This window comes from Austrofundulus limnaeus, unplaced genomic scaffold (assembly GCF_001266775.1).
Source record: "Austrofundulus limnaeus strain Quisiro unplaced genomic scaffold, Austrofundulus_limnaeus-1.0 Scaffold9, whole genome shotgun sequence".
In the NCBI taxonomy this organism is placed as follows: Eukaryota; Metazoa; Chordata; class Actinopteri; order Cyprinodontiformes; family Rivulidae; genus Austrofundulus; species Austrofundulus limnaeus.
The window spans coordinates 4,474,921-4,488,303 of record NW_013952411.1 but is presented as its reverse complement, the minus strand read 5'-3'; the positions used below and the strand labels follow the sequence as shown (position 1 = coordinate 4,488,303).

Here is a 13,383-nt window from a genome sequence, read left to right as displayed (position 1 = left end):
TAATAATAATATCTTACAGCACACAGGCTGGGGAAGGGGGCAGCTGGATCTTTGTTGCTGGAGTCCAGCAGAAATGTAAAGGAGGAAAACTTCAACTGGTACATGGTCTTTGTAGACCTAAATAATGCCTCTGACTCGGTCGTTCCTGAGGGTATTTGAAAGGAGCTGCAGAAGGCTGAGTGTAACATTAAATATGGATCTGATTCGTATTCTGAAAATGCCCCAAAATATAYATCTTATGGGAAATGATCTATGTTGTCTTGGGAATTGTTCTAGGGTAGAAAGTTCCACTGAGACCAAAGTATTGTACCTAGGTAAACTCTCAGGGGGGAACTATAGATTGTGACAAATATTTAATAAATATACTGCTGGTAGCAGCAAAAAAGGCAACAACAGAGAAGTGGAGAAGAGGGAAACACCATCGAAGAACCAATGGACTGCAGTAGTGGAGACATATTTATAATGGAAAAACTGACAGACTGAAATTAGAAGAATCACAAATGGACAGAAAACAGGAAAAATGGGCAATTTACAAAGGAAATAATATTGTACATATACTGTAATATATGTAAATRTTTAGACTCRGGCAAGTGGTTARTTGTGTTGTGTTTTCAATTAGAAATGATAAGAATAAGTAAAAAAAAAACGTATCTGATTCAGTACCAACTGAAAGAACTGGGTCAGATTAGAAAAAATCTGATTTGTCGTGTTTAGACTCATGAAATAATTCTGACGTTTTTTGGTTTTAATCCCACAGAAAAGCATCGATAAGAGGCCTGTTAAAACCCCGGAYCAATGAGCAGTATTGATAAGAGTAGTAGTATCAATAAAATCTTAATGATACCCACCTCTAGTGGCTAATTTAATCTGCGTTGACCAAACTTTAGACAGAATCTCACTAACATTGATCAGAGAGCTTCATGCCCTCCGAACACGAACTGAAGACCATCGTGGATAACTACCGTTATGCTCTTACCATCAGCAGCACAAAGAGACTCACACCTGACCAGATGACTTCAGACTCAGTTATGACCTGTCGATAAGCAGCTAAAAGTAAGGCGGTAGTGTTCTTTCTTTSTTTCTGTCCCAAAATAGTGAAAYTGAAAAGATGACAGCGAGACYTGAYAAAGCCTAGGTCTGGTCAGATCTTTATGCAYCTGAAACATGGATATATAAACTGTCACATAAWACAACTGAACCAATCCCATCTAAAGCTCTGTGGATGGAAAACATAASCTGCTCTGCAGGATCAAGAGCATAGAAACCAAACTCCTGTTGGTAGGACACTGGGTCAGAATAGACGACTCAAATAAGGCTCTGTTCCGTAGTAAGATTACAGAAAACTACAGACATGTGGACAGTACAAGAGGCCAGAGCTTCCAGTTGTTTTCAGTGGTAACCCATGTGCTCAGAGGAAGTAAGAACATTCAAACATCAYTGGATAGGCCTCATTAAGCAACGCCAAGCTGCTCTGCAGAACCTAGGACTACTCTGGGACCACTTTGTTCATCCAGACTGTCAACAAAGAGCCTGAACTGGACTTAGATGTCTAAGAACTTTAGAACTGAGAATATTCAGGGTCTGGATGACTCAGACTGGGCACAATTAAATGTTAACCAGGACTTCCCTGGACTCGAGCTTCGATCTGAAACTAGAGCTAAAACAGGGGCGGGTTTATTACCTGACCAGATGAAACATGAGGCGTTCCAGAGTGTTGAGGTGAGTCCTGCTGAGCTGGTCGATGACAGAATAAACTCCTCGAACCGTCTCTTTTTTATCCTGCAAACCTATAGTATCACACACACAAGACAAACTTACTGCTACAGCTCATCAATGACAGAGTCTAAATTTATAAACGTGGACAGTTTCTAGTGATCACTCACCCATGGCTCGGACAAACTCCTCATACAGCTCAAACGTCATCAGTGGATTGGGCAGGTCTCTCAGCCACTGTTTGAAAACGCTGGCGATAACGTGGATGTTGTAGTCGTCCAAAGTCATGTTTTCCACATCTGTCAGTGCGGTACCCAGGAGGATGAAAACCACACAGCGTTTAACAACCAGACCTAAATCCTGCCCTCCCTCACTCGTGTTTGCTAGGACTTACAAGTCAGGTGTCAAAACGAACCTGTGTCCAGCGCCAGCTTGAGCTCCTTAATTTTGTTAGTGGAGCCAGACTTTCTGTAAATTCCTTCCGTGTACAGGCCATGCATCTCGATGTAGTTGATCAGCTTCTCCACCACCAGGGGAACCGTCCTCTCGTCGCTGGTCAGGCGAGAAACCTCCACTCCGAACTGTCGGGAGGAGAGCTCTGGATCGAACTGCTCCGGGATGAAAAACAAAAAAAATCAAAATTCATCCAAATGATTCAATTGCTTTGAGGTATCCTCACTGCAGCGGCTGCTCAAATGTCAATTCAAGTCATGGGATGTGACTCAACACGACATGGCCGACTCACCTTCTTGCTGCATTTGGTGCTGGTCTTCTGGCAGCACTTCCTGTGGCAGGCGTATCGGCACACTGGGGGAACACAGGCAGAGAAATCAAACAGGTCATTCCCACTGTCCACAGACAGGCAGTGTCTCCTCATTATCCAGGTAAAGAAAAACAAGAAGAAAAAAAAAACGTTAACATTTGAGGGACTGAAGCGGCTTCGGCTGGCATGAAGGAAACATTCTGAGTGAATTAAGGACAAACTGAGGAGAGGCGAGCTGCAGACCTCATGAGTCCAGTTGAAAACAATCTGATTAAAGCTGGGGAGGGATAAGGGGCGGGGCTTAATCACTGGGGCCAGGCTGGGCACGACCCACATCTGTGTGTGTGTGTGTGTGTGTGTGTGTGTGTGTGTACCTGGTTTTCACCATTTCAGGACCGTTTCTGGTACAAACACCTACCRTGTCAGAACAAGTAGGCCTTTTGGGGACCAAAGACCAGTCCTAATATGGAGGAACTCCTTTTCTGGATCAGGAGTTAAGTTTACACACACACAGAGATTTGTTTTTATATCCCTGTGGGGACCGTGATTGACTTCCATTCATTTTCTGGTAATTTTACAGTATATCCTGACCCTGACCGTTTACCCTAAAATTAACCTCACAGGTACCTGATCCTAAAACTAACCTGAACTCAATTCACACCTTAGTTCTAAAATGAACCCCCACCTTAAATTAGCATCCATAACCATGGGGACCGGTCCCCACGAGGCTGCGTTTTCTGGAAATTGGTTCCCACAATGTAGATTTTTTTGCAATAATCTGTTGCAATAGTTTCTTCACAATATATTTTGTTAATTAAACCTTTTTTTCACGTTTCTCTTTACATTATTTCCTTCCTTTCTGGTTATTTCAGCTCAGTGTTTGGACAGTCTTGTTTTATGTATATTTTATCATGTGTTTGATAGTTGTACAGTACTTTGATGACTACAAAACAACCTATTTTGTTAGCTTAAACACTACCCCTGTTTTATTCTCTGTAACTTTTTWAATGCTGGTTAAAATGTCAAAGGTGCGTCGAGCTGAAAACACTCACACTTGCAGACGCAGGCCCGATCCATCATCCAGATTAGAGAGGAGCAGAATTCACAGTATGTGGGGATGCTGTACTGAGTGGATTTAAAAATGTGGCCATTATGCTCCTCCACCTGTAGAGGGCAGCAGAACGCAACGTCATGTCAGCATTTTTATTATTTTATTTTACAAAAAAAAAAAAAAAACAGAGCAAAGAAATATCAGCTAATAAAATAAAATGTTCCGTCTGTTTTTATATAAAGGATGTGGTAAATAAACAAGAATGAAGAGACTTACAATGTCAGTGTCCTTTTTCCTCCGTTTTTTGCTTTCAGGTTTAGGTGCCTGCTGCAGAAGATAAACACAAACAAAAGTATACAACACATATTTCTCTCATATAGTTTAACTTTGCTGCAAAAAGTATTTAAAAAAAGAAGAAGAAATGATTACCTTGCTGACTGTATTGTCCAGTGATTTGTACTCAGTCATGAACTCATCCAGGAACACCTTGAAGGTGTTGACCCACACTTTGACAGGAGACTCCCTCCAGTCCCGCTGCTCCTGACGCATGGTCTTCTCCAAGATGTGCTCAAACAGAGCGTGAAGGTCTTTGTAGCGGATACACTTCCCATCATCCATCTATGGACAAACACAGCGAGGTCACAGTCTACTGAGAGAAACCCTGAGTTCATTTTTAACCAAATCAGATCRATACTGATGCGGATTTACTTAATAAAACCTGATAATTTAGATTTCCTTTCAGAATACCAACCCTTACAAAGTCATCCAGATTATCTGCTGCCTTAAAATATAATAAATATTATAGAAAAACCTTCACTGATGGCATGCACTGTTGCAGACTCCTCATTAAGAAAAGTTGCTACACAACATTTTCTAATTTGCGTATTTTCTCATTTCAATGTAATTGTGATCCAGGCTGTAGAAGATAAATACCAACGTTGGAGATAAAACGTCAGTGAAAAACACTAAATGTTTAAAATTGTAATTAAACTTGATTAAATGATGCATAACAATAACGATTTGCCTAGAGCCACATACCCTAAAACTATTTTTTCTGTAAGGTTTCATGCTAAAAAAAACCCATCAAATTTTACATATAAATTTATATTTAGGCACTGCASATGGGAATTAGCTAGAGGATAATCTAGAACAGTACATCTTTACTACAATAAGGATTATGTGATCTTGCATCATGGTTCCTGATAAACAAACAAACAAGTGATGTGTGGGGTGGCAGTGTCCTTATAAGAGACAACAGCTATTTGGGTTGTTTGATTTTGATATATATTTCTTTTTAAAGCTGGTTTTAACTTAACATTCTGAATACAAATGGAGCAGAAAGAGAGAACAGAAAAGAAATGTCTTGGCAGGTGAAGTGAGTGGGTCTTCTCTCTGCTCTGACTGCAGCTGGGGTCACGGCAYGGGGCATTCAGAGGTTTTATTGGGTGGMTGTGGTGGAGTYGTCCTGTAACCAGTAGGTCGCCGGTTCGATCTCCCGTTCCATCTGTCTCAGTCATTGTGTGCTCAAGAATGACACTTCACCAGCCTTGCCCACTGRTGGTGGTCAGAGGGCCCGGTGGGAAGAACCTTGTGCCAGCAGGAATTKAAYTCGATTTGCTYAGATTRAATCTGAATGTGCATAATTTGAAATTGAATGCACTGGTTTGAAAATAAATTTTACGAAATTGAAACTGAATTTAAAGTTTACAATTTGAATTAATTTGTTTTGAAACTGCATTTTGTTTAGTTAAACATTCAGTTTGACTACTTTCCATTTCAGTTCTAAAATTAAAATTCAGATTTTTGTGTCACACATCCTGGTCCTTGAGAAATTCAGCCAGAGTAAATCAAACACAGATCCACAGATTTACGTTTCATGTCAGTGAAGCTTCCTTCTGTAATGTAACAGAGTTGATGCAATCCACCGTAAAAGCCGTAAACTCTGTGTTTGATGCAGTTTCAAAGCAAATTCATTCAAATTATAAACTTTTAATTCAGTTTCAAACCATTAAATTCAGTTTCAATTCAGTGAAATTCAATTTCAAATTATGCACATTCAGATTCAATCTGAGCAACTCAAATTCAGTCTCTGCTGACACACGATTCTTCCCATACCAGTGGTGCTGGTGCTGGGCAGCCCCGCCTCTGTCAGTGTGCCCCAGGCAGCTGTGGCTACAATGTAGCTTACCACTGGCTAAATCCAGTGAGACGGTGGCTAARTTGGCAACGCTGACTATATTATTGTTTTTGTGTATGCTGCTGTGTTCATGGACCAAAAAACAAATCTATCAGATTTCTCAGTACTGACCATTTCAAAAAAGGGAAAACTGTTTGGTACTGGTTTCAGAGCAGTCATTTGGTGTGTCTCTATGTTAAATGTCTCTAAGTTAGTCTGAGTCTTCAGTCRTCTGTGACACTTACTGCCAGAGCTGTGGAGTACGAGTTGAAGATGTTTAGACGGAACTCCTTTAGAGCCTTCTTAAACACCACGTCCACCATCGTGTCCTTCTTACCATCCTCYGTGTCCAAGTCACTGATCTGAACAWAACAAATCAACAGTTAACCTGCAACGTGCAGAGCCTGATTAGCTGTGGATGTAACGTTCGTGTCACCTTCTTCATGAGGAAGCCGTTCATGCTCCTGTAGTCGTTGATGGAGGTGAGGATCTGCAGCGAGTCGTTCTGCCACTGAGCGGGCTCCATCAGGGCCACGCTGCTGATCTTCACACTCCTCCTCCTCTTCACCTTGGGAGACGGCTCCTTGTTYTCCTTCAGGTCTCTGAAGCCTCGATCCAGGATTATGTCGGGACTGTAGGGGGGCGAGGTGTTTTCCTGGCCTGTTGGATGAAGACATCGTATAAACAAGCGAGTCCTCTGAAACCAAACAATCTGCGAGTAAACACTAAAAATGTCCATCTGGAAACAGTCTCTGCAACCTTTAACTCAGAACCTTTATTGTCATTCACACACAACACCAAGATGCAGTGCAGAACGAAATTTGCAGTTTAGAACATCCGTCCGGAGAAACACATASACATGACAAACATGGGGGAACAAATGTSCAKGGTCTTTCRCAACTTAGTATACACAYACATAGGAAGGGTGAGTTAAAAAAAGAGCTTTGATCCTGTGTTTTATACAGAAAACACACAAACATACGCTCAAAAAAACTACTCTGCAAACTCAAACATATTCTGCAGTAACGTCTTACTGTCTCCAAGTAACGGCCCGGTATCACCAGAGTCTCCATCGAAGGAATCACCTCCACCAATCAGCTTCTCTTTGGATGGCTTCTTTTCTCCGTACTTGGATTTGCCCCAGAAACGCATTTTACCCCGAATCCTGTATGACAAACATTCAAAACAGAAATAACCTTTAACCTAAATCCAATCATCCTACTCCATTTATTTAGGAAAAATCAAAGCACTAATAACGTAAAATGAGAAATTAAGGTGACAACAAACCGTCCATCTTGTGAATTCTTGCGCATCGAGTCCACTTTGCCCAGATCTCCTGATGACATGGCTTTGTGTAACTTCTTTTGTACCTCAGAGCTTTCAGGCTGAAACAAAGTGATGACAAATATTAACAACAAAAAACAAAACTAACCCGTTTATGTTACAGAAACGCTCATTTCAATATGGTCGATCATCTGAGAACAAGTTTAATCCAGCAGATGGCACCATCCTGTCACAGGAATAGGGTTAATTCAGCAGAACTTCAGGAAAAGACAAGAATTATTTATGTCTTTAGAAAAGGAAAACTCAGTCGTTTTTTAAAAAGAATTTCCAGCGTTTGATTAGAGACTAGAGAAGTGGATCCGAGTCACATGCAGACGAAGCTAATTACTGGGAAAGAATCAGGAATAAATCACAGCTGAGAGGCTCAGAGGAGTTAAACACTGTTAGAAAAGCAACTAAGGTTAACGACTGGATATTTTCAAGGAAACTACATTTCAAACACGTCCCCTGTAGTGATGCATAAAGTCAAACACACAGCCGACTCCTGCAGATGTTTACAGACTCTACGATGAAGTCATGATTTATTGATTAATTACCACGCAGCTGGTATTTCAAAATGTCTTTGAAACACCAGCTTCTACAGGCCTTTGAAATGTCTTCCACTCTACAGCAGCTTCATTTCAGAAAACAGAAATTTGTTGAGTTTGAGTCAGAGGTGAGTTGCAGACACACGCTTTCGCTCCACTGAACGGGGTTAGAAGTGTCAGAGAAGGCACACGCTTGGACAGAGTGGAGCGGAGAGGGCCGGCGGCGGCGTGGAGGGCGCCCGTTACCATGTCCGAGTCACTGAAACAGGACCCCCTCAGGCCCACCTCCGTGGAGCTCTGTTTGGAGAGGGGCAGTGTGAAATGACGGGAGCCGGCGAGGCTGTCGCCGCCGTAGTCGTCCTCGTCCGAGTGGCCCCCAGCTGTAAGGCTGGAGCCGCGGGTGAGGAAGTCGGAGCGGGTCCGTGCCATTCGGGCTTTCTTTTTATGGCCCACTCTGCCGACCTGGAGTTTACCAGAGGTGATAACAGCAAAGGTGAGAAGGTTGTGGGCGCATCTCAGAGCAGAGTCCCTCACGTCGGTGCAGGTGACCTACTCCTACACCAAGATGAACTGTTCTCTCCAGAGTTATTCATTCAAACACAAACTGGGTCAAACAGATGCTCAGAAAAACAATAACATTTATCACTCACATCTCGTGCTTTTGCTCCTTTAGAGGGCCTGGAGGCTGACGTGGGTCCTTCTTTGGGAACAGCTGCTTCTTTAGATGGCGCATCACTGTCAAAACTGATGGAGGACAACAACAAACATTTGAATGGCGACACAGTTTAAAAATGAGATGCAAAGTAAAACCGTGTTAAAAAAACCAAAAGATCACATAGTTTACATGCTGTGCAATGTCTGGTGGGCAACAGGTGCAAACACAGAAAATACTGCAAACTCTGCTCCACAAAACAGAAGTGCACTAGGACGCTTCGGGAACTCGACCACCAAGTCATAAGGAACTAGACCCCCCCTGTATAAACATTATCAAGTGGGAGCAACTCTGATGAGTCTTATACAGAATTCAAGATGGCAGCTACTGACCACAAAAGCAAGCAATTGTCTTCTGTATTAATTAATTCTGTATTTTTTATCTGTTGTGTTTTTCAACCATTTGCTGTGTGTTTGCAACTATGAAAAAAAAAGATCAAACTAGAATTATTCTAGTAAATTTATATTTTGAGATACTGTGTGACAAAACAAACAAACAAACAAACAAACAAACAAACAAACAATGCACACAATCTGAGTGTGTCTGTCTCTGCTTTCTAGACAAAAACACTAAAAACCGCATACGTTAGCAAAGCTAACCATAAAGTTAGCTTGCTAACTCCTAATCCATTAACTAAAAATATAGCTTCACTAATGACACACAGCTAAACATGTAAGAATTGGTGGAAGCTAACATTAACAGCTAATTGCTAACCGCTAAGACGACTGTCACACAGTCTTCGTCTCCTTGGAACTGAAGACTGCTGGAACTGACACAAACCTGTTGTTAGCTAGTTGTTAGCAGCATAATGTTGGCAAAACCAACTTAAATTTTTTTTGTGGAAAAGCTAATCCGCTAAACAAAAGATTTCCGCTATTAGCTGATTAGCAGAACCATGCTAACACTGTAGAACAACAACACATATGAAGCGAGCATTTTGCCTTTGAGAAAATATAAACTCTTATTAAGTCCAAAGAAACAAAACCCATGAAGACCTCCGGGTAAATGTGGAGCTGGATACTCACGAGGTAAACGTCACTTTGTCGTTGGGAGAGAAGAAGATGTTTGCTGGTTTATCGGTCAAACTGACCGTGCTAACTTGTTTTTGTTGGATTTTCTTGGCAGAGGTCTTCGCTCGGCTTCCTGCTCTTGATTCCAGTGTGAGTTTGGGCGCCCAGCCCTCAGCGGCAGGCCGACTGTCTTTGCGCCTCTCGGTGGGGGCAGATGAAGGCGGCGGGGGCAGCTGGGGGTAACGGCCTCGACCCTGACCGTCCAGACCTGGAGGAGACTGCAGCGGTGGAGGTGTGGAGTCCGACTGCGTCCTGCCGTGAGGAGCCTGCTGGGAGGTTTTCTCCATCAGCAAGGAGCTGGGTCTGGAGGTTTTGACGGGGCTCGTGGTTTTGGTGGCGTCCCGCCCGGCCTGATGGCTCTGCTCGATCCTGAGCCTGGCCTCCTCTTTCTGCTTCTCAAACATGTCTTTCTCGTACTGAGCGAAGATGAGCCTCTGCTGCTCCAGGGCTTCTTTCTGTTGTCGTATCTTCTCCATCATCTCCTTCTCGTTCTGCTGCTGCTGATGGCGCTGGCGCTCCTCCTTCTCCTCGTTCAGCTGCACCAGCTTCTCGATGACGAACTGGTCGGGCCGAGAGGCGGGGCCGCAGCTCGCAGATGCTGGTTCCTGTGACGAAGACGTCAAATCCCCCGTCTGCGCTGCAGAATCTTTGAAGTCTACCGGAGGAGAGAAGATGCTCCTCAGCTCCTCACTGAGGGGCGTTTCTTTCTGCATGCTGATGACCACAACCACAGGACGGCGGGACGACTCCCGTCTCTCTTTCAGAGGCTTCAGAATGGCAGAGGTGGTTGTAGAAACAGCCGGTTCTTTGTTCCTCTGAGGTTCTTCAGTAGTCTGATGATGATGATGATGCTGCTGCTGCTGGGAGGCTGCTGTGCTACCTTCACGGGCAGGAACATAAAACGTCGGGAGGTAGTTCTCCATTTTGGAAGGATACGAGGGGGCAGGGGGAGCAGACAGATCCAGTCCAGTCGGGCTCTGGTTATTTTCAGGATTAACATCATCTGTAAACTTCGTCCCGTGAGGTTCAGGATGTTTGGGGCTCGATGGACCGGACTCCACATCAAAATCTGACACTGGAGCAATAGATTGGACAGGAGAGAAGGGGTTCTCCATGTCCATCACCTCCTCCGTAGCCTTCAGAGGCTCCTCGTCCATAGTGAGGAGCTCAAAGCTGCCTTTGGAGCTCTGGCTGTCGGGGGTGCCTTGCGGGGACTGGACGGTTGGGCTGGTGGGGGCCACCAGCTCCAGAGACCAGCGCCGCTCCTCAGAGGGGGACGAGGCTCCACCGCTGTTTGCTCGGACCTTGAGGAGCTCCAGGCTGAACTTGGCCTGCTCCAGCTCTCGCAGCCGCCGGCTCTCCCTCTTGGCCCGGGTGGTTTTGGGGCCCTGCTCGTCACCAGCCCTCGGCCTCTCTCGCACCGAGGCGGGAGCTTCGGTTTCCTCTTTCCCCCCTGAACTTCCATCCTCCTCCTTGTCCTCCACCGTGGCTGCGCTCCTGTGGGTGCTGAGATCGTGGAGGCTCTTTTCCCGTTGCTCGTAGGAACGATCCTCCCACATGCTGAGGTCCAGACCCATGATGCTCTCAGGCGGCGACTCCTCCTCCTCTACAGGTGAGACGCTCACCTGGCCATTCTGGAGCTGAAGGAGCTCCTCTTGTTCCTCCTTCTCTTCTCTCAGTCTCTGTTCTCTCAGTTCTTTAAAGCTGTGAATGGAGAGGGACAGTTAGAACCTGACCWGTTCTCAACATGAAACCACCTGAAGGTATCTTTACAGTTAGAGTTAAAGACTTGCTCTCAGCAGCTCAGCTGGTTGTAGCGCTGCTTTGCTTTAGAGTTCTTGTACAACAGTATGCTCCTACCAGTCTGTTCACACACTGAACAAAGACCAAACATGCTGCTGGTGCAAAGATTAATCTGGTTTTCCAAAGCTATTTTGAGAGCATTGAGCCTGAAAGTTGGATTTTTCCTGCCTAATCTACACTTCTCCTCAGAGCCTTAGCAGCTTAGCTTACCTCCGCCTGGTGAGGAAACCTCTGCTCGCCGCCTGTAACCGTATCACGGAGTCACACAGACGCAAGTAGTCCTCTCTGGATCGATGGCAGCGCCACGCCGCCTGGATGACCACGGCCGCCGCGCAGCGCCGACAGAGCCAGGACCTCCACGCCACCTGCAGGACCCGAGCRGCCTCCTTCTGCTGCCGGAGCCTCTGCCGCTCTCTGTAGCCTCGCCAGTGTGTCTGCAGGCACAGGGCTGCCCCCTCCACAGCACTGGGGTCATAATCTTCTTGCTTCTTTGCGGACAGGTGAGAACGCCATCGTTTCTGTGTGGAGAGAGCGAGAACGGGCCATTATTTTTATTGTCAGGCAGACAAAACCTCCTGTGACAGATTTATTTAATTTAAAAGTCTAGTGTTACTTAAAGTGACTGACCTTTTTATAGTTACTAATGCTCACACATGAAGTCAGTATTTTGTAAAGCATAGTGGTCCAGATTGATACTTCAGTTCTTTGACATACACTTAGGCTGAACTATCTTCATTCTTCATTATACTGTATGTTGAGGACATTTTATTACCTTAACGTCAAACAATAGTAACAATAAAATTAAATATGACCCCTGCACGTGAAGTGAGGATCATATTGTTTTCGTACAGTTTATTTTTATTTATTTATTTTATTTATCYCTCCCCCCAGAGATTTTTGGTCAACGGTAGCACAGAAACGGCTGCACCAATCAGTGCGAAATTTAGTAGGAATATAGATGTGTCCAACCTACACTGTGCCAGCCAGTGGCTTTATTATAGACCCCATATTTGAGGAGGGGGCTCAGGGGGTGCCTGGACATACAATGTAGGAGCTTCAGATTTTCTTGTTGTTGTTTAGCTCTGATGAAGAGCTATCCATCGTGCCCACCAATGATGCAATGCGTACGTGCAGGGCTCTTAAATGCTACCACTATGCGGTATGTAGTTTATGCTTGTAAGTATGTTTATATATAAAAGTAGGTATAAAGGACTAGGGTTCGGCAAAAATCGTATCGTGTGCAATTAACTTTTTTAACTTAATGCCACCAGGCAGACTGACTGGAGATTTCCCCGGTCAGTCGGCTCGATGCTCCTCTCCGCTTCAAATATAACGAACATTTTAGAAAAAGTTCTGTGATTTATTTATCATAGCTCCAGTTTTACTTGACGTATCAACACATTTTAAAAATTGATGTATAGCCTGAAGTATGTACTTTTTACACAATTTGGAACAGATTTTTATGGAAAGAAAAACTTCTCCACTAGAGTAATTTAAATTAGCCATGTGACCAGGACATGAGGGCATCCAGGGACTCCAGGGGATTATTTGTCATATTAATCTTTATCGGCTAAATACTACAATTATTTGTGATTCATTTTTTTGCAAATATAGCCTAACCCAATAAAGGACTAAAACCTAGAACTGAACACTGAACCTTGAATACTGGAAGTAATTATGTTTATATTTGGACACATAGTGCCTGTTTTTCTCATGCTCAATGATAGGCTTGTGCAAAATCATATAGAGCGCGAATAATCATCAGAAAAACAGTCACAGATTAATATTTGACACCATCAGTGCTGCGTGATGACATAGTTTTGTATGAGACACACTCTCACTATCACGTGAGAGTGAGTCCATAACGTAACAATGACAGAAAGAGAGTTCAGCTTCTGTTGTAGGGAACTGGTTTGGTTTGGTGAAATCTGACCTTGAGCAGATCTGGGCCATTTGCAAGGTGTGCAGCAACAAAGTGAAGACACAGTAACACTACAAACTTGTTTAATGATGTGAAACACCAGCAGAAACTGAACGGCCAGAACAGACGTCAGCTACAATTAACTCTCCTCCAGCAAACAGTGGGAAAATAATCTGTCCCTCGCAAGCAGCAAAGTAATCTCTGAGAGGAGAGGACACAGTGTGGGCCGTTATCACTTAACACCACAATGAATCCTGATTTATTTATTTTTTTGCCAGTATTGCACTGAAATACATTTTGAAC

General features: G+C 43.9%; 1 protein-coding gene across 8 annotated transcripts in view; it reads right to left on the bottom strand.

Moving 5' to 3' along the window:
- Positions 1 to 13,383, bottom strand: part of myo9aa (myosin IXAa) — a 143,092-nt gene that overhangs the window by 9,799 nt on the left and 119,910 nt on the right. For 5 of the 8 annotated variants that reach the window (XM_014001575.1, XM_014001577.1, XM_014001579.1 and 2 more), the window contains 15 exons: positions 11,370 to 11,677; positions 9,312 to 11,060; positions 8,225 to 8,318; positions 7,821 to 8,036; positions 6,991 to 7,088; positions 6,738 to 6,868; positions 6,140 to 6,363; positions 5,949 to 6,065; positions 3,957 to 4,145; positions 3,804 to 3,854; positions 3,529 to 3,640; positions 2,459 to 2,520; positions 2,129 to 2,321; positions 1,884 to 2,012; positions 1,682 to 1,787 (listed from right to left, as the gene is read on the bottom strand). In XM_014001575.1, the coding sequence (XP_013857029.1) occupies positions 1,682 to 1,787; positions 1,884 to 2,012; positions 2,129 to 2,321; positions 2,459 to 2,520; positions 3,529 to 3,640; positions 3,804 to 3,854; positions 3,957 to 4,145; positions 5,949 to 6,065; positions 6,140 to 6,363; positions 6,738 to 6,868; positions 6,991 to 7,088; positions 7,821 to 8,036; positions 8,225 to 8,318; positions 9,312 to 11,060; positions 11,370 to 11,677 (3,779 nt within the window). The remainder of the gene's footprint in view (positions 1 to 1,681; positions 1,788 to 1,883; positions 2,013 to 2,128; positions 2,322 to 2,458; positions 2,521 to 3,528; positions 3,641 to 3,803; positions 3,855 to 3,956; positions 4,146 to 5,948; positions 6,066 to 6,139; positions 6,364 to 6,737; positions 6,869 to 6,990; positions 7,089 to 7,820; positions 8,037 to 8,224; positions 8,319 to 9,311; positions 11,061 to 11,369; positions 11,678 to 13,383) is intronic. The other 3 variants (XM_014001576.1, XM_014001580.1, XM_014001582.1) reach the window with 2 other exon arrangements.